The sequence below is a fragment of the Brachionichthys hirsutus genome, chromosome 5 (genome assembly GCF_040956055.1).
Source record: "Brachionichthys hirsutus isolate HB-005 chromosome 5, CSIRO-AGI_Bhir_v1, whole genome shotgun sequence".
NCBI lineage: Eukaryota > Metazoa > Chordata > Actinopteri > Lophiiformes > Brachionichthyidae > Brachionichthys > Brachionichthys hirsutus.
The window spans coordinates 10,822,519-10,840,876 of NC_090901.1; the positions used below are offsets into that span (position 1 = coordinate 10,822,519).

At 49.2% G+C, this 18,358-nt stretch overlaps 2 protein-coding genes across 2 annotated transcripts; both read right to left on the reverse strand.

The window, feature by feature from the left end:
* Positions 1-1,268: 1,268 nt before the first annotated feature.
* On the reverse strand, positions 1,269-5,754 carry chrm4b (cholinergic receptor, muscarinic 4b). The gene is made up of 3 exons (XM_068738938.1): positions 5,738-5,754; positions 4,074-4,129; positions 1,269-3,362 (listed from the first exon to the last, which is right to left on the reverse strand). Exons 1-3 carry the CDS (start codon positions 5,752-5,754, stop codon positions 2,041-2,043), a joined length of 1,395 nt encoding a protein of 464 aa, XP_068595039.1. The 3' UTR covers positions 1,269-2,040.
* Positions 5,755-7,823: 2,069 nt separating this feature from the next.
* ambra1b (autophagy/beclin-1 regulator 1b) lies at positions 7,824-16,616 on the reverse strand. Its single transcript, XM_068739150.1, has 18 exons — positions 16,485-16,616; positions 15,689-15,747; positions 15,407-15,590; positions 15,162-15,334; positions 14,717-14,783; positions 13,118-14,634; positions 12,811-12,897; positions 12,326-12,511; positions 11,517-11,597; positions 11,311-11,411; positions 11,077-11,187; positions 10,799-10,987; positions 10,552-10,706; positions 10,027-10,166; positions 9,291-9,395; positions 8,914-9,116; positions 8,531-8,650; positions 7,824-8,293 (listed from the first exon to the last, which is right to left on the reverse strand). The coding sequence occupies exons 1-18, from the start codon at positions 16,614-16,616 to the stop codon at positions 7,824-7,826; spliced, it is 4,080 nt and encodes a 1,359-aa protein (XP_068595251.1).
* Positions 16,617-18,358: the final 1,742 nt, after the last annotated feature.

The following is an 18,358-nucleotide window of genomic DNA, read 5'->3' on the forward strand; positions in this document are numbered from 1 at the left end:
AGGACGGAAAGGAATGAAGAAGATGGCAGGATTCACTACTCTTCCTCCGGCTGAACAGGCATCTTCCTCGCCGTTACGTGCCTCAGACACACACACACACAAAAAAAACCTTTGAATTGTTGCCTCCAGACTTTTATTTTTACCGATCTGCTTCTCCTTGTCTTTATTTGGTTCAAGTGTGAAGCTCCTCCCCCTTTAGATAATAAATAATCGTTTCTTTTAGCTGATTTTGTTCCTTTGATTTTGTTAACCTCGCATAGCCCTAAAAGCTTAAACAGTAGCTGCAGGTGACGATGATGATCGCATTCCAGATGATCTGTGATGTCACTGGATTGTAAAGAATTGTGTTTTTAATCTTTATCCTCCATAAAATCTATTTTTCGATCAGTAGATTATTGACGTTGCAGGATGAGACTTTGTATAAATGAACAAATTAAATCATGTACCGTACATTGTTTTAAAGCGTCCGTTCATTAATGTATCTGGTGTGTTACCTTAAATGTCATTTGTTGACTATTCTGTCTTTACAGATGCATCAAAAATCTTTTTTACTGTATTTGTTGGGGGTTATTCAAATATATATATATTTTTTAACCAGATTATAATAACATCCACCAGAAACAAGCCCTAAGCTAATGTTTCGGTTTCCTTCTTGATAAGATCGTTTGATTTCTGCATCTAAATTTCGTGTTAATATTTAATTTCATCATCCAGTTCTTCTCCTGTGCTCTGGATGAACTCATGGAGGCTTGCTGGGAAGTTTTTTCATCAGGGTCTACACCATAGTACATGCTGCATCCCACGCTGTAGTGCAGCCTTTTGAGAAGCATCGTCTGGTTTCTGCTCCTCCGTGAAATTTTAACCACGATTTTTGATTTCTGATTTTTACCGTGGTTCAAACACCATCTGTAACTTTGCCTCTCTGGATGAACGTTAATTTATCCTCATTGTTAGAATAGAATGAAGAGCACATTTTAAAGTTTTGATAGAGTCCGACTTGCACCGCAGTGTCTTTTCTTCACTGCTGCATTCAGACCAGGAGGCAGAGTTATCGGAGTGTTTGTCATCTTCACCTCATGACCTCTTTTACAGTTGGCATGGAAACAGACGACAGCTCTCATTGTCTGCACTGGTTTTGTTTTTTCCTTTGGTAAAACTGGTGTGACAAAAACTAAATCTTCAGACTAACAGTCTTAAAAACTCTTGCTTTATTTATTGTATGGAGAAGAAGAAATTGGTTTAAAAAAAAAAGTTTGAAAAAAGCTTTATTTACATGATTTTCCGTTATTTCATTAGACTTATACAGGCACAGCTTTAACATGAAGGAGCGACGCATTGTTGTAGCACAGATACTGATTTCCACCTGGACTCCTTCTCACACTCTTTCCCACCTAATTAGCATGTTTTGGGGGGAGGAAGCCGGAGAACCCAGAGAGAACCCACACAGACAAGGGGAGAGAACCCGCTAACTCCTCACAGAAAGGCCCCAAGTTGGACTTAGAACCTAGGACCTTCTTGCTGTGCGCTACCCACTGCGCCACAATGCTGCACCGGCTTATTAGATAAATGTTATAAATAATTGTAACTGGTGTAATTATTGCTTCATCAGGAGCTAGAAATCCAACATATTTACTATAATTTTGGATGGCAACACATTCATCCTGTCACCAATGACATCACTAAAAACACAACGACATCATTAAAGACACAACTACACCAATATATCCCATCATTAAGAGCGAGCTGGCACAGCTCAAGGATTTTCTATTTCACATATTTGCTTCCATCTCACAAGCCAGCAGGATAAAAGATAAGCACTAATATCCCAAATATCAGCGTTGTGCTTGTGAGCCTCTGCGTTGTTCTGAAAAGTGACTCGGCCCCCCCTCTCTGAACAAACTTCTGATTCTCAAAGTATAATAAGTTTATGACTATTTTCTGCTGTATTTTGTTCTTGTTTTTGGGTCAATTACGGGACGTTTTTTATTAATCCGTGTTCAGATCGGATCGCCCTTGAACCTTCCAATAACCATTTTAAAGTCATGAGCTCTGCTCTGGCCCGCTGTGGCAGCGCAGCAGGCTGCAGAAGGTTTTCCTGAAGGTGACATTGCACAGGGCGTAGCAGGCGGGGTTGATGGCGCTGTTGACGTAGCAGAGCCAGCATCCTGTGGTCCACAGGACGCTGGGGATGCGCACGTGACGGAAGGCGGCGATGACGGCCATGACGTTGTACGGTGTCCAGGTGAGGATGAAGGCCAGCAGGATGGCCAGGATAGTTTTGGTGACCCTCTTCTCCCTCGCCATCACTCGACGTCTCCACCTCTCCCGAGACTTGCAGCTGTTACAGACGGCTAAAGCAGCGAAGGCGGCGGCGGACGAGGGGTCATTTCCCACGCTGGTGGTGAATTTGTTCTCTCCGAGCCGGTGGGTGGCGAGCCGAGGGCGACACTGCACTGGGGACAGACGGACGTCCGTCTGCTCCGAGGTCTCACCGGGGCTTCTGGAGATGCTCCGTTTCCTCCTGGCGTTGGGAGAGGTGGACTCTGATTGGTTCAGAGGCAGGTCTGAGCTCGGGTTGCTGGACACACAGCTCCATCTTGTCAGAAGGAAGCATTTAACAGACGGACAGGACGACCTGGGGGGGCCGCACTCGGTCCGGAGGGCGCTCAGGCGACTGTGGCTGGCGGCAGACAGGTGGCTGTAGAGACAGATCATGACGAGCGCCGGCACGTAAAACGAAGGAAGCGTCGTGCCTAAAGTGACCGCAGGGCTGGCGAGGAGGAAGGTGTAGCACTCTTCATCGGGGACAACACGTCTACCGCCAGCCTTCTGCCAGCAGAGGATGGCGGGGGCCCAGAGGACGAGGGACAGCAGCCAGGCAGCTGCAATCATCGCGCCCGCCATCCTGCCGGTCCGCCACGCCGGGTAGCTGAGCGGCCGCTTCATGCAGAGGTAGCGATCCAAACTAATGATCAGCAGGTTCAGGACGGAAGCGCCGCTCACCACGTGGTCCACCACGAGCCACATGTCACAGGCCGCGGCCCCCAAGGGCCAGCGGCCCCGCAGCACGTACAGCGTGTACAGGTTCATGGAGATAACGCCGACGATGAGGTCGGCCACCGCCAAGCTCAACAGGAAGTAGTTGTTGACAGTCCTGAGGTGAAGGTTCACCTTGACAGAAAGGATCACCAGCGCGTTGCCCACGACGGTGACGATGCTGAGAGAGGCGGTTACCATGACGACGAGGATCAGTGTAGCCACGCTGTACAGACATGTCGCTCTGATTGGAGGGTGGCATGTAGCATTAGCACAGGGGCGGAGCCAGGTGGAGGCGTTGAGGTCAGATGTTCCTCCCATGTTGCCTGCAAAAAACATTTAAAATGTGTAGCAAATGGTTTCAACGGCTACCCAGATATATATCATATTTTAAAATAACATATCAGTCATGTAGTTATTTTAACTGCATCTTTTAGTTTTTAAATACTTATCAAATACTGAGCATAGTATAATGCAGTATTACTTAGTAGTTAGGGTTAGGTTGGTTGGTACAGTTGCTGGTTGCTAATAAATAAATAGAAAGCTGAAATTAACCAATCAGAAGAGAAGAGCAAGTTTATTGGAGGTTTAGTCAGCCAATCAGACTCGGACTGTTCTGTCCATCAGCTCCAAGGTAAAACAAGCGTATGTCTGTTAGCTTCCGGATTAGCACAACTAGAACCAGCACAGAATTTACTACCGTTCCATAGCAACATTATGGATGTGGAGCGCAAGTTAAATATGTACCAGCTGCCCACCACCCTAAAGACGATCATCCATTATAACATCTGAAAGGAGACGACACGGGACTGGAAGTTCATGGAAACCAGTCTTTATATCAAAATGTCTCTTTACCCCAGTAAAATACAGAGTTTAAGGAACATTTTTAACTTTTCTCTGGTTTCTATGTTAAGATAATGTGAAGTTTAAACACAATGGAATCATTAAATTTAAAATAAAATAAAAACTGGAGGATCAATTCTTCAATTCTATTGAGTCACATTATTTTAAACACGGCAGAAAAAGATCCCACCCACCTGCTGATCTCAGGTCAGTTAGTGTCCTCGCTGTCAACACCTCCTCACTGCTCCTCCTCCCATGAGCAGCGGTGGCTTATATACAGCTGGGGGGGGGTCCCTTGTTCATTCCTCCTCATTAACCCAGGCCGCGCCCGGCTGTCCTCAGGCCAGCTTCATGTCGATGGAGACAGTCCTCCTCCATTACAGCTACACTTCCAACCAGGTCTGAGAACCGGATAATCCAAAACCGTAGCAAGGTGCACAAAACGTACGTGTTTTAGTATTAGATCCATTTTATTATGGAGTTTTACTACATAGTAGATGTTAAAGTACTTCATATACTATTAGTCCTCCGTCAGGTTAGAGGTCAACACCTGAATTAAGACGACACTGAGGTTCGTCCATCGATGGATCAGCCAATCCCGAGGAGAGCTCTACTTTTGTTTGGGTCACAGGTGTCATCCTTCAGGTTTGTGAAACTACCTTGGGTGTGGTTCAAGAAAACACCACTTAAATTTAGACGCTACAGGTACGCAGTGAACTGACGTCCAGGTAAAAGCGTTAACTCGAGAGACCAACGAGAAACAGACCAGCGGTCGGGACTACAAACGCTAAATCCTATTCTTCATGGAGGGACACAACGAACCTCTGCTGGACTATTTATTCAATCCATCATGAGTTCATGAACTCAAAGACCGAAGAGCCAAAGAACTTTAACTCTGGTTTTGCCTGATAAATTATTTATTAGCGATTAATCTAGATGACTACCTGAGTGTGTTTTTACATCACTGGTTGCTAATAGGATAAAGATCGGCTAGCAGTTGGGACTTTTCCCACTTCGGACACATTTTCGATGGGAACAGAAACGGCTTCAACATCTCATCACAGAAAAAAACTCTCAAAGCTTTAATTACATCACGTCTAAAACCAAATCAGAGAATTCAGCTGTACAAACTGGTGCATGGTGGGGGTCACGTGACACAGCTGTAGCCTCGCTATTGGCCAGTTGCGTTGTTTAATAACGCGCTCGTCATTCACCGGAGAGGCGGGGCCTGCCTCTACGTGAACGCGGGCGTCGTTTCTAAAGCGTTCGTGAATCAAGTAACGCCAGGAGGAGCATTCAGATCAGTTCGTCCCTCTCACACAGAAACCAGACCAAGGAAATTAAAACCTGCGTCCAATCACACGACGTCTCCAATCAGAGCTCCCCCTTCTCATAGGTCAGTTAGGGGGGGGGGCCCGGGGGGCCTCCGCCTGCTAGCACGTGTGCGTTAATATGATACGAACTACAAGCAGCAGAGCGGCGGCGGCTCAACGGTCTCAGGCCGGAAAGGAAAAAGTAGCACTTCATCGAAAAGAAAAAAAAAAAAAAAAGAAGAGGAAGAAAATTCAAGTTTTCCTCTGCAGGAAAGGAGGGGAGACGGGGGCGGGGCCCAATTTGCCACACGCCGACCAATCACCTTTTTCGCTGCAGGAACTGAGAATAGCTTCCGGTTCCAATGTTGTTCTAACATTATGCGTCGCTGCCGGGAGGAGAAGGACTTCCTTCTGATTCTTGCATCAGGTGATCACATGACCATTACTCCTCAGTTCCTGCAGTAGAAAAGAGGCGTCGCGTACACACACGTGTCCTCTTCACCACAACATGTTACACACACAGATGCAACGGCCCACAGACTCACCTTTCGTCTGAGCACATGTCGATTCAATGATTACGGTAACAAGTCTGTAGCGTGTTGGGACATAAATGCTTTTTTTAGTGAGGATATTCTGAAAATTAACATTTTGGGTAAGAACGATCATCTGACAGACAGGAAGTTGTTTTAAATCCACGTTGAACTTTCAGATCGTCGTCCTCATTCTTGACTCTGGTCATTCATTGTTGGTATAAAACACTAGATTAGTTGAGATTAAATGTTCATTTAAGAGACTACAGTTGTAACTGAATATATTATTATGTAGGTTTGTCATGACAACAGATTCAAGAGCAGGGACGACGCTCTATCACTTTAAACAAACATGCACCGTGAAAATAATAATAAAAAGAGAGAAAAGTTCCAGAGGGATTTTAGTTCAAGATTTCAACTCAGCCGTTTCTTTATCCCAACATTATTTCAGGCGTTTTCCTCAGGGGGAACCAAAACATTCTCATCTCATCTCATTTTGTCCAACGATATTCAAGCCTCTAGAATTATTTCACATTTTAACTTGAACAATGATTCCATTAGTTGGCCAACTGCGCTGTTTAAATATATTAAACCGGTTTCAGATCGCATCGAAATGACCAATAATCCCTAATCCGCCTCACTGACAGAGCAAACCAGCAACCGTGTTAGATAATGAGCAGCCGTTATTACAGTTCAGTCCGTCATCTTCACGACCCTGGATGAAAAATCGTTTTGGTTTAGCTTGTCGATAGCGAGCAGATCTCTGCTTCTCACGTGAAAATGTTCTGGTCCGCGTCTCGGCGCTGCTTTAGTCAGCACAGAGACAGGAAGTATTCTTTAGCATCAACAGGTCAGACTGCAACAAACGTTTGTGCCAAGGTACTGAAGGATTACCTTAACATTAGCTAACACGGTCACTGATGGGTCACCTCCACTGGGGTTAGCGCCCTGTAGCTCCCAGCTATCAGCTAGCCTCCTGAAAACATGATAATACAGACCTGATGGTCTAAACTAAAGGTCCATTTAGTCACTGGTCTGGAGGTTCTGTTCAAATGCATCGTCCAGGTCAGTCTGCCAGTGACTGAACGAAAACGCAGGACGCATCTCGCTGGTGTTTATCAGGATTACCGGTAAATCCCTCGACATTATTTGGTGAACGCTGGTGGGAGGGTTGGACGTGTGGCAGAGAGAGGAACCAAATAAAAATATCGGGGGTGGATCTGGATAAAAGGGGCAGGAATCGTTTCCCTTCGACGCAGGTGGATCTGAATCGCCTTGGAGGCGCGTCCCCCTCCTGCCTCAAACGACACCTTGATGCCCATTTTCAAATGATGCTGAAAACCAGACATCCTGCACCGACTTTGCCTTTTCGGAGCAGGAGGGGAGTAACAGAAGTGTTCGTATAATTACTCTCACTGCCAAAGGGAGGAGCCAGAAGATTTAAAAACGGACCCACAATACAGCCGTCGCTGGCTCCGCCTACTGTTTAAACATTGCACATCTGGAATCATGACTCTCACACACAGCCCTCTGACCAAACACACTCTAGTGCAAGTGAATTGCATGAATTTTTAGTGGGGAGGGGTTTGGAGCATGATCATCTTAAAAAAAAAAAGTTCAAGGACCTGCAGAAGAGCCCGGTCGTTCAGTCGCCGATGAGCGGGACCGTCCCCCATCGTCCTCAGAGTCCAGCCTCCGGTTCTTCTTTTCATAATTACACACACACACGATACAAAAACACAAAGTAGTGCCGAGTTTAAACGCTTCAATCACACACGACTTCACATCAAACATCACATGGCACCGAATGCAGCACGTTGGAGTTCAAGTGTGTGACATGGCACTTTGATACACCTTAAATCGCGCTGATGTAACGGGCGGAGGAGCGCAGCGCTTCAAGTACAAGCCCTTTCTGGAGGAATGATTCAGTCCAGCTTTTAAGTGCAGAGGAAGTGTCCACCCACGCGCTAACGTTCCGGGGGGGGCGATGCTCGTCCCTTCGTTACCAAGCGGGAGACCCTGTTGAGTCAAAAGCAGCACCTTTCTTTGTGAGATAAGGCTTTGAGGAGCGCCCATCAGCTCCGCTTCTCCAATAGGAGGACTACCGGCTGTACGGGTCGCCAGGGTAAATGTTGGGGCCCCCCCCACCAGGAACAGGGCTGTGAGAGGAGGAGGAGGAGGAAGACGGGGAAGACAACAGCAGGGAAGAAGAGGAGGGACCCGGCAGGGAGTCGTCATCCGTTCTCGCCTCGTCAAACAAGTCGTCCACGCCCACCAGAGAGATGGCGGACGACTGGGGGTCGGTCTGGGGGTCCCACAGAGGGGCGAGCTGCTCAGACGGGTTCGAGGTCTGGGTGATGGAGGGGTCGGCCGCCGGCCTGGAGGTCCCTGCGCTGGTCTGGGAGCCGCGGTGGATCCGGTGGCTGACTATGATGTTGTTCCCGAAGCCGCCCATGGAGGCCATGGTGGTGCTCTGCTCCCGCTGGACCACGGCCGTCATCCCGCCCTCGGCGATCAGCCGGCGGATTCGTGCCAGCGCGTCCTCGCCCGAGCCGAACTCCTGAGACTCCGCTGGGGGGGGGGAGAACAGAGATCAGCACAGAGAGCCGACGGGATTCACGGAAACAATGAGAGGCAGAAAGAAGACGAGGGTCTGGTGCGAGCGGCGCTTCACGTTACCCTGACTGCAGTTTAAAGTAACGGAACGCTATAGAGAGGCGACTCTGCTCAGCTACAGCTGATCCAGGTCCGTCAGAGTAAAACCTCTGACGCGATCACAGACTGAAGCGCGAGGCGGAGGATCAGTACCGGCGCCGGCGGGTGGGTTGGCCTCCGCCGAAGCCTCGCTCTGGCTTCCGTCGTGAACCCTGCCGCTCTGGGACGCCTCCAGAGCGGCTCGGCTTGTAGATGGAGTCTCAGGACGGAGCTCTGAGGAGACAACCAAACGGAAAGTCAATTCCTGCGCCCGAGAAAACAAGAGAAACGTTTCTTTTTGGAGAATATTTGCTTTAAATGAGGTAAATTAGCGGGAGCATTAGGGAGAGGTTGGTTTTAGGAGTTTTTGTCACCATGTGAAGAGAGTCCGCATCGTTTCTACCCTAAATAGCACACGGTACATGTGTATAACGTGCAACATGTATGACGTCGTCGCCACATTGCAGCGGAACGTGATGGACCGGCTCTACTATGACGAAGGCTTTCAGCACCGGGTGGAGGCTGGGAAACGCTGGGCTCTGGTAGATCCCTCTCCGTTTGCGTTTCGGCATTCTGCAGTTGGATGATTGGCGTCTGGGTCCCCTGGGACGTCACGGAGGGGGCGGGGTGTCGGGGCTGAAGACCAATGGCATTCATCAAACCCATGTCTCTGTCCAGCCTCCAGCTCGAGCGACTCGGCCTAAAACAACAACGAGAATCTGAAACGTCCTACAAGGTTCCTATTTCAGAGATTTTATTTGGATATCTTTGGGTTGAAAGAAAGTTTATTTCTCAGGTAATTTAAAACCTGAGGCTTTTCAAAACCCGGGGTAAATGCTAAAATGATGTGGTGGAAAAGGGAAACGTTGCTCACCCTGGTCTGTCAGAACCGCGGGTCCGGCTGGTTCCACTGTTGTTGACAGAGAATAAAGGTTCAGAGCTGGACTCTGCAGGGCTCTCACCATCGCTGCGATAGAACCTAAACAGACACATTAATGCACTTTCATTCAGGAAGTCTAAATAGCAGAGGAGGGGTTCCTTCATAAAGACCAGGACCTCATTAAAGGCTCTAATTGACCTCCTCCAATTAATGGCCTTCCTGTTCGCATCGACCGTTAGGATAATCACATCAGGCTCCTCCCGACTGGAGGAGGGAGAGAGGAAGTTCTCTGCAGCTCGGGAGAAAACGGCCGCTTTAGACCGTTCTATTCTATCTCTGCGTTAAAGAGGAGGGGGGGGGCTGATTCAATCAGGCTGATCAACCAATCAGAGCGCAGAGGAGGAATCACTCGCCTCTCATTAAACGGCTTTAATCAGTCTCACGTTTGACAGATGAGATGATGCTACTTCCTCACTGCGGGCAGAAATAAACTTCTGTGACATCCGAGTTGAGCCAGAGCCGTATTTAAATCGAACACAATCACACAGAATCACCAATAGTGGAGGACACGCACATTTAAATTAGGATTATGAACACAGCTTCTCTGGGATTCCATGTTCACCTCCAGAAGAGTTGGCAGTTTAAGTCACACGATTAAAAACCCATCGGCCAAGTAGAGCGCGACTCTCAGTCGACGACTCTTGGTTTCCATAGCGACAGCTAGACTCACACAGGCCGGCAGATGACCAGGTCTCCCTTGTTGGTTCCATAGGCCAGACCCATCCCCGCATCCGGGAGCCAGCGGGCGGAGTTGATGCTGACGTGGCGCCGCTGGTCTGGAGCCATGGGGTAAACCACGTTGAAGACCATCTGAGAGGAAGAAACGCACGCTGGAGTCATCCTCACCGAGTCAAAGATTTAAACTGTTAAACTAAATATTTGTTATATTCTCAAACAAAAGAATAATCCCTGATTTATACATCACAGCTACAATTCGCTCGTATCCGATTAAACGTTTTAAATCAGCGAACCCTTCAGATCTGGATTCAATTTACGGCTGACGGCATTGAAATATTTTTAGATAGCTTTTAATATGATGTTTTACGTCCGTGTCCAGCAGTTCCTTTCACAACAATACAATGGCGTCGTGCCCGCTGCCCTCCCTGCGATTGGTCGCAGCTTTAAAGCCCCATCCCAGCATTAGCAGGAGAAGCTGTAGCTCAGTCGGAGCAGCGACTGCTCTGCTCGTTCTCACCCTGATAGACATCTCCCCTCCATGAGGCTGCTGCAGGCGGAAGACTTGCGCCACCATGTGGTCGGTGGTGGGATGCAGCAGGATCCTGCGGGAGGCCAAGCCGACCATCACGTAGCAGCCCATCGGAGACAAGCTAACAGAGATAGCATTTGGGCCTGTTCAAAGGAAAAACAAATACGTTTGAAAAAACAAAAAACAAACAGTCTAATATCTACCATTTAATGAAGATATTTACAACCCGCTGTACCAAATCTCTTGGTGTAGAGCATCTCTCCCAGGTTGTGGGGCGCCAGAGAATAGATGGCCAGGATGCCTTCGTCTGGGAAGCCCCGCTGGCTGCTGGGAATGAAGACCGCCAGCAGCTGACCGTCTGCAGAGATGTCGCAGCTCGCGTCATTGTAGATCTTACAGTTTGGCACCAGCACATTGACGGAGGCTGGAGACAAGGAGATGTTCGACGGCGTTAATACGACTGATCCCCAAAACGTATTATTATGAACAGCGCAGGAAGGAGAGCTTCTTCACCATTGCTGATCTCAGGCAGGTCAAACTTGGTGAAGTCCCACCACTGCAGGCGGTAGGTGGTGTTAGCGATGTTGCTGGCCACCGCAGACTGACCGTCGCCGATCGACGCGCCTGAGAAGACCAGTGTTAATAAATCAGTGGGTTTGAAGATGTCTCTGAACAAGCTGCCCTCCTGGTTATCTCCAGCTAAAGGAACAGAAGCTGAACCTCAGCCTGATGAGTGTGTGTGTTTACCAGCAAGCACTCTGTTGACCGAGGAGTGTGTGGCCAAGCCAGGCTGTCCTCTTTCATGGAAGATCCCGGCGTAGGGGAGGTACTCGGGGAGGAGGAAACGCCTGAGGAACATCACGAGATGAAAAACCGAACCTGGACTGGAAACCCTCCGCCTGGTTTCCCTCTCGCCTTTTATCTTCCTTTTATCTTTGTCAGAGCCGACTCACCGTGGGACGAACCGGCCCAGCGAAGGGGCAGACATCCTGGCGTTACGCGGCGTCCTGTGTCTCGCTCTGTCTCCATTATCACTGGAAAAGAAAGGCGAAGGCTCCAAATACCGCTTCAGATGGCATTGTCTAACAGAAGGTGAGATTCACCACGTGCACTATTTAATGTGCAGCATTTTAAAGACGCCTGAGGCGGCGGGCCAGGATTTCACTTCTGCTAACAAGCCGTGAAGGGACACGAATAATAACCAGCTACAGTGGAACCTCGGTTCTGCAATGACCCGGCGGAGTCTACCGAGTAAGTTCAGTGTGAGTCGAGAAAGACGGTGCAAAGCTTTTACTTCGTGTGCGTGTTTTTTCCCTTTGTTCTCTTTAGCTATTAGTCATGGATCCAAAGAAAAGCAGCAGTAAAACTACAAGAATATAAAGACTTATACTCATTTAAATTTTTGTTGCCAAGACCCATACAAATAATAATCCTCAAAGTCAACGACAGTGGCGAGGTTGAACCATCCCCAGGTCAAAATAAACGACGAGTGGAAGAGATCAATCCCTTCTTCATGATGTGAATCAAACGGAAGCAGATGCAGTAAACCGGCTTTAATATTAATATTATACAGATAATATTCTGTATTAACTGTTGGAGGTTTGTGTACACCCACATCTAGACAGCTGATCACATGATCCCATATTACCAGTCACTTATAGAAAGGTTACCAGAATAAAAAAGGATGACAGTACAACTAGAGAAAATATAGGTGTGACTCATATCAGATGGCTGCAGCCAAAAAGGCAAATATTAAACTCACTCCAGCTCCTCAAAGTCCATGTCGCTGTTGTCAATAGAGTTGGAGGGGTTGCCGGCAGGGCTGTCTGTCGAAGACGACATGGCCCGTAGGCGGTTCTGCTGGTAGCGCAGTGAACGCTGACGGATGCTGTCCCGCCGAGACAGATACTGGATCATCCTCTGGGCGTAGTAAGCAGCCGGAGAGAGTCTGGGGGGGCACAGAGGATGAGTTCAGGGTCATTCTTAGTTAAATGTGTACAAATGTCAAGTATTTTATTAATGCCTAGTGGGGGGAACACACACACACACACACACACACACACACACGCGTGCAGGGCCTATAGATAATGCAATAATGGAGAGATGTTGGCGTGAAGGGCAGCCACGTGGCACCCTGGAAGCGGTTTTTCGGGTTCGATGCCTTGCTCAAGGGTGCCTCGGCAGTGCTCAGGCGGTGAACTGACACCCCTGTAGTTGGCACTGCATACTGCTTATGCATAGGCTTACCGGGCTGGGTCGGGGTAAATAGGATGGTCTCTTGATCCCGACATGTCATATCGAGACAGAGATAACAGCGACGATTCCAAGAGTCGCCTGCGTGAGACAAACGATGAGAGAAGAGAGTTGTGCTATAAATGAATTTGTAGAAATGTTAAACTTTAACTTAACCTTTGGCTGAATGTTCGACAGAACGGCAGCCATAACCGTGATGTCAACCCAAGAGAATCCCTTAAACGCTTCTTATGTATTACTGGGACTGTAATCTAAGTGCAGGTATACTAGTACAACGGAAGCAACAACAAGACGCTGGTACCTTCTCAGGGAGTCCTCGTCTGGAGGGTCGACAGGCATTTCTTGGTTTAAGGCCTCCGGTGGCTCTGCTGCCCTGCTGGCGGCAGCCTGCCGGTACACCCGCTCCCACTGCGCCGTGTCCTGGTTGTACACCAAGCCCACCGTTTGCTCCCCAGACTGGTTGGGGGTCGGGGCTATTGGAAAGGCCACTGTTCCTGCTCCTCCGCCTACAGGGTGAGGCGGCTGCTCGCCAGGTTCTGGAGGTCCCCTCCTCTCTTGGGTTTGGCCTTCTACCGTCCTCCTGCTCTCCTCGGGCTGCCAAGGGGATGAAGACGAAGATGGGAAGGAGGAGGAAGTAGCGGAGGGCTCCAGAGGGGAGGCAGATGTAGAGGAGGCCTGGTTGGTGCGTTCCCAACGCTGAGAGTCGTGGTTGAAGGTCAGCAGGTTGTGGCAGGCTCGGCAGCGGTTCAGATGGCCCCGAGAGGCTGGGGGAGGGACATTGTTCTCCAGGGTGTGCGAGGAAGGAGGGGGGGGGAGAGGGGGTTGATAGTGGACGATGTTAGGGGAGGAGGGGGAAGAAGACGATGGCCCTGGTCTCTCTGGATCCATGTTGTTGTTCAGCAGTTCTTGGTTCTGCTCCTGACTTCCATCTGGCATGCTGCCCCCTAGTGGAGGCTCCAGGTCCTGCATGCGATCAAACTCCATAAAGTAGCGGCTGAGGTTGCATTGTAGGACATTGCGAAAGGAAGCGGTGTTGCTACGCGAGCCGTCCCAGAATGGATGATGGCCACTGCTTGTCCCAGCACCATCTCGCCCCCCCGGCTCCCCGTGTTGGGGGAAACCCTGTCCTTCAGAAGCGGAGGTATAGACGGGGGGCTGAGAGGAGCCGTCCTGCTGACGTAGCACTGAGAGCAAGCTGATTGAGGAAGCGGAGGTCCTGGGAGGCAGCGTGCCCGAACCAATTCCACCCTCCCGCATACTCAGCAAGTTGCGAGTCCAGTCGGGTCCTGGCCGGGAGGTGGCGTGCGGTTCAGCGTGGCCGGGTGAAGCGTGATTAAGAGAAGTGCCAGCACTGTAGTAGACTGAGGTAAAGGCAGAGGGCCGGTCTGACGGCTGTCTTGGTTCCGTACGGGCCGAAGAAAAGGAGGAAGCTGGGGGAGGTTGGGGGGTATCAGAGGACACCCTGGGACCTGAGGGGGTTGCACTGGCAGCTAGGGTAGGGTTACGGGTAATGGAACAACGACTGCAAAGACAAACCATGCCCAGGTGCTGGGTGCAGCCGGGGAAGGGAGGCCCACGGTCAGAGCTGGGGTACTGCGCCAGCGGCATGCTGGGAGAATCTCCAACATTGCTTCCGTTTTCACCAAGAGGGCGCGGCTGCTCACCGCTGACCTGAGCCCCCGGAGAGCGAGACGACAGTATGTGGAGGAAGTTGTGGAGGATGGGTGTGCGACGAACCGGCTGCGAAGGCAGGAAGGAGCGCTGGCGGAAGTGAGACATCTCAACGCTGTCCATGGGAACTTCAGAGTCTTCGTCGTTCTGAAAGAAAGGCAACGGGCTCTCAGGACTTCCCCCCCCCCAAACAGGGCCCAACGACAAAACCACCGGGAACTCTGCTCACCTGCTGATTGGATGGGTTCACTATAGCCGTAAGCAAGTTGTGACCGAGTGGGTCGAACCGCACCAACCTGGAACGAACACCGGCAAAAAATAAACAGAGTTCAGAGTTCGTGCTGCTCTCACAATGCGCCGAGTTCAGCAGCCGGATTTCATTGATGTTTTCTCATCCTTTATTCGTGATACGATTTAGATCTAGAGACGGCAACAGACGAAAACATGGGCTGAAAATGATCATTGTTTTTACTCCAGCATTCCTGCTTTCCGTATCCGCTAGGGCAACACGTCCCCATTGTTGCTATGTGACCGACTAATGGCAGTTTATGGCGTGTGCACAAATGCAGTCCTACATAATATCCTACTTTAATAGTCCCCAACAAGGTGCCACGACGGATCTACGACTGTAAATACTCATCGCAGTAACGCCACAGCTGTTCCGTGCGACCCACCGGACTCTCTCTGTGTCACTTCCTGTCTTAACCACGGCGAACGGCTCCGGGCGGCTCCAGTCCCAGAAGTGGAGCTCGTTGTTGGTGGCGATGAGGAGGAGCTGAGCGGTCGGGTGGAAGGCCAGGGACGCGATGGCGACGTTACTCTCGGTAAACCAGCTCTCGCTGCCGCCCTGCAGGAAGAACGCCGCCGTCAGAGCAGACGAGCTTCCACCATTAAAGCCTCGCCAGACAGAAACACTCACATGCAGGTCCCAGATTCGGACTTCGCCATCGAGGCACCCGGAGGCTACCAGGCCGGGGATTGTCGGGTGGAAGGTCACACACCAGGGGGTTCTACGGTGGCCCACGAGGGAATGCAGGCACTTTCCAGTCTTCACCTCCGTTATGTAAATGTTGTGGTTGACGTGTGTGGAAGCCATAAGGGTCCTACAGCAAGAGAAATGAGTAAACAGGGAACGATTTGATGAATTAATCCTCTTAGTCCATGCTGCTGATATCTGGCTGTCTGTCAGGGACACGCTCACCTGTCGGGGCTGAACGCCAGCAGGAAGGTGGAGCGAGGACTGTCTGGCAGCTCCACTTTCTGTCAGGGACACAATCATTTAAGCAGAGTCAGAATCCTGCGATAGTTTTACAGAAACACAACAGATAAACCACAATATTCATCTCAGGATGTCTCACAGCCGTGTTCACACACACAGAGCTGTGTGTGTGTGTGTGTGTGTGTGTCCCAGTCAGCTGATGCATACGTTACAAACGCTTCACACTGCCACAGCCTGGAGCCTCGGTCACACAACCTGGGTTCGCTGCTACGCGCCAGTTAAATGAATGTTGCTGTGATACTTTGATGTTTAGCTGCTGGTTGCGTTTAAAACACGCTGTGCGACATGTCCGTTGAGCAGAACGCCGCTTTCCCATTCGGCTTTGTTCGGTGTAAGCAGGTGATTTGGAGAAAGGTTGTAGCCACTTCCTGTTCTTTTCTGCTTCCTCTATTTTGCTTTCCTCTCTTTGCTTGGTACTGCAGAATACATATACCGGTAGTACTTAAAATACTGCGAGCTTCCTCCCGGGTGCAACCGTGAGATGATTGATATGATTCAGTACACACAGAGCAGGTTGCTTCTTTGTCCTGCCGATGAAGACACGATTGGGATTCTGGACACCACACAATTCTTTCGCCACCAAATACCGATCTCAAGGTGTTTTCTCAAACTGCCCTTATTATTCATTCATACTTTGTCATTATTTTAATAATGAGTGGAATGAGAGAAGAGGGCCGGCGTTGTGAACCTGGATGTGACGTCAGCACGCCTGACTCACCTGACTCTGCCATTTCATGCAGCGGACCTTCTCCTCCACCAGCAGCTGCAGGAGCCTCTGGGAGCCGAAGGTCTGGGAGCCTCGCTCCCGGCTGGACAGGATCCGGACAGAGTTCCTCTGACGGGACGCCATGTTACTACCGGTGGCCTTTGCTGATTGGCTGCTCACTCACACAGTGGCCTGTCCCTTGCCATGCAGAGTCTAGGCTAGAAGACGGTTGTTCAGAATGAATAAGGAGAAAACAAAGGTGTCCCGACACACACGTGACATAGAAAGGCTGTCCTGCGATGCAGACGTGTGTGGTTTGACTTTGTAGACGATGGGGACAGAGGGTGGTCCTATCCTCATTAATCCGGAAGTAGATTACGAGGCTATAAAAACGGTTGATTAGAAGCTGAATTGATCAGCTGATGAATCTTTTCCCAAAAAATTACAATTTCCTGCTGTGTGTCCATTTTCCATGCAGTAAATGGAGTTCTGGACCCCATGAATGCATCATCCTGCACTAAGAGATATCAGAGTGAGCATTCCCCACGTCTCGTGAGCTATTATTTTCAATTAGATGTTACATTTTGGTTAAGGAGAGGCATAGGCTCTCTCTAGATCTACAAAGACACAATGCAGCTCCTTCTGACCCTCCCTCTACCCGTGATAGGTAGATACCAATAATCTGTTACACAATCAATTGATGCAGATTATTCAGCCAAAATGATTAACTGTCAACCTCTTGTGTAGACGGAGATAATAGTCTGCATGCCTCCCTTTAAATAAATGCAGTTTGACTAAAGACAACAAACGTAATCGCCACACTGTAAGGACCACAAAGACTTTCCACAAGCCAAAGAGAGCATATTACACTGCGCTGCAACTGTGTGACACAGCAAATCACAAGCTGCTTTTAGAATCTGCCATGTCATTTAATTTCAGCTCCCTGTGGTGGCAGCAGTCTGAGAGTCAGACCTACTTTAAAGCGCCAGTTTGGATCTGCCGAGGAAAATAATAACGCAGCACCGCAACATTCTGTGGAGCAGAACACCACCAGCAATAAATCCACCGGAAAGTGTCTGAATTATTTTGAATGGACACAACCGGAAGGTCCACGAAGGAGTAAATGACTCGAACCGAACCACCGGCGTGCGCTCTGTGCCTCATCAGCTACAGCATCTTCGGAGCTTTTCCAGTGGATTCCAGAAATCTCAAGGGGGGGGGGGTAAGCTGCCGGCACAGAATGTAAAACATTTGAAGAAAATCCTTGACCCACTGCTCTATTTAAATCTGCATCATTGAATGGCTTCCCCCCCCCCCTCCATCCCAGGCCTGTCCACTCCACACATTTTATGAATTTGGTCAACAATCTGAGTAATCCTGCTGAAAAAATGTGTGAAAATACAACATCACTAGTGGCGTTAATGGGGTACTATCTCAGCCTCTCTGATCGAAACATCTCTGATGGCATATGCTCCTGCGGTCAGCAGCGGTCGTCAGACCCTGCTGAGAGTGTTTGGTATAATTTGGAATAGAAATTTGCAATCACTACTAAAAGTGTAGTGGAGATAATCAGAATTCAGGTGGGTTTCAACCGTTTTGATCAATTAAAGGGGGATGTTAGGTCCTTATAGAATGGCTTAATATTTAATATATATTTAAAGTCACGCAGAAAGCAGCGATCAACTGCAAAGGCAAAATATCACTGCAAAGAACGGCTGCTCGGGGAAGACATTATGTGGACATAAAATGTTCATAGCAGCCATGGCACATGGTAGTTTGAATTATTTCTATTAATATTACTATGAATAATAAAATCAAATAACCAAATCAATGAACAGCTATGACAACCAAACGCAACATACATACCTGTAGGTTTAAGACACGCT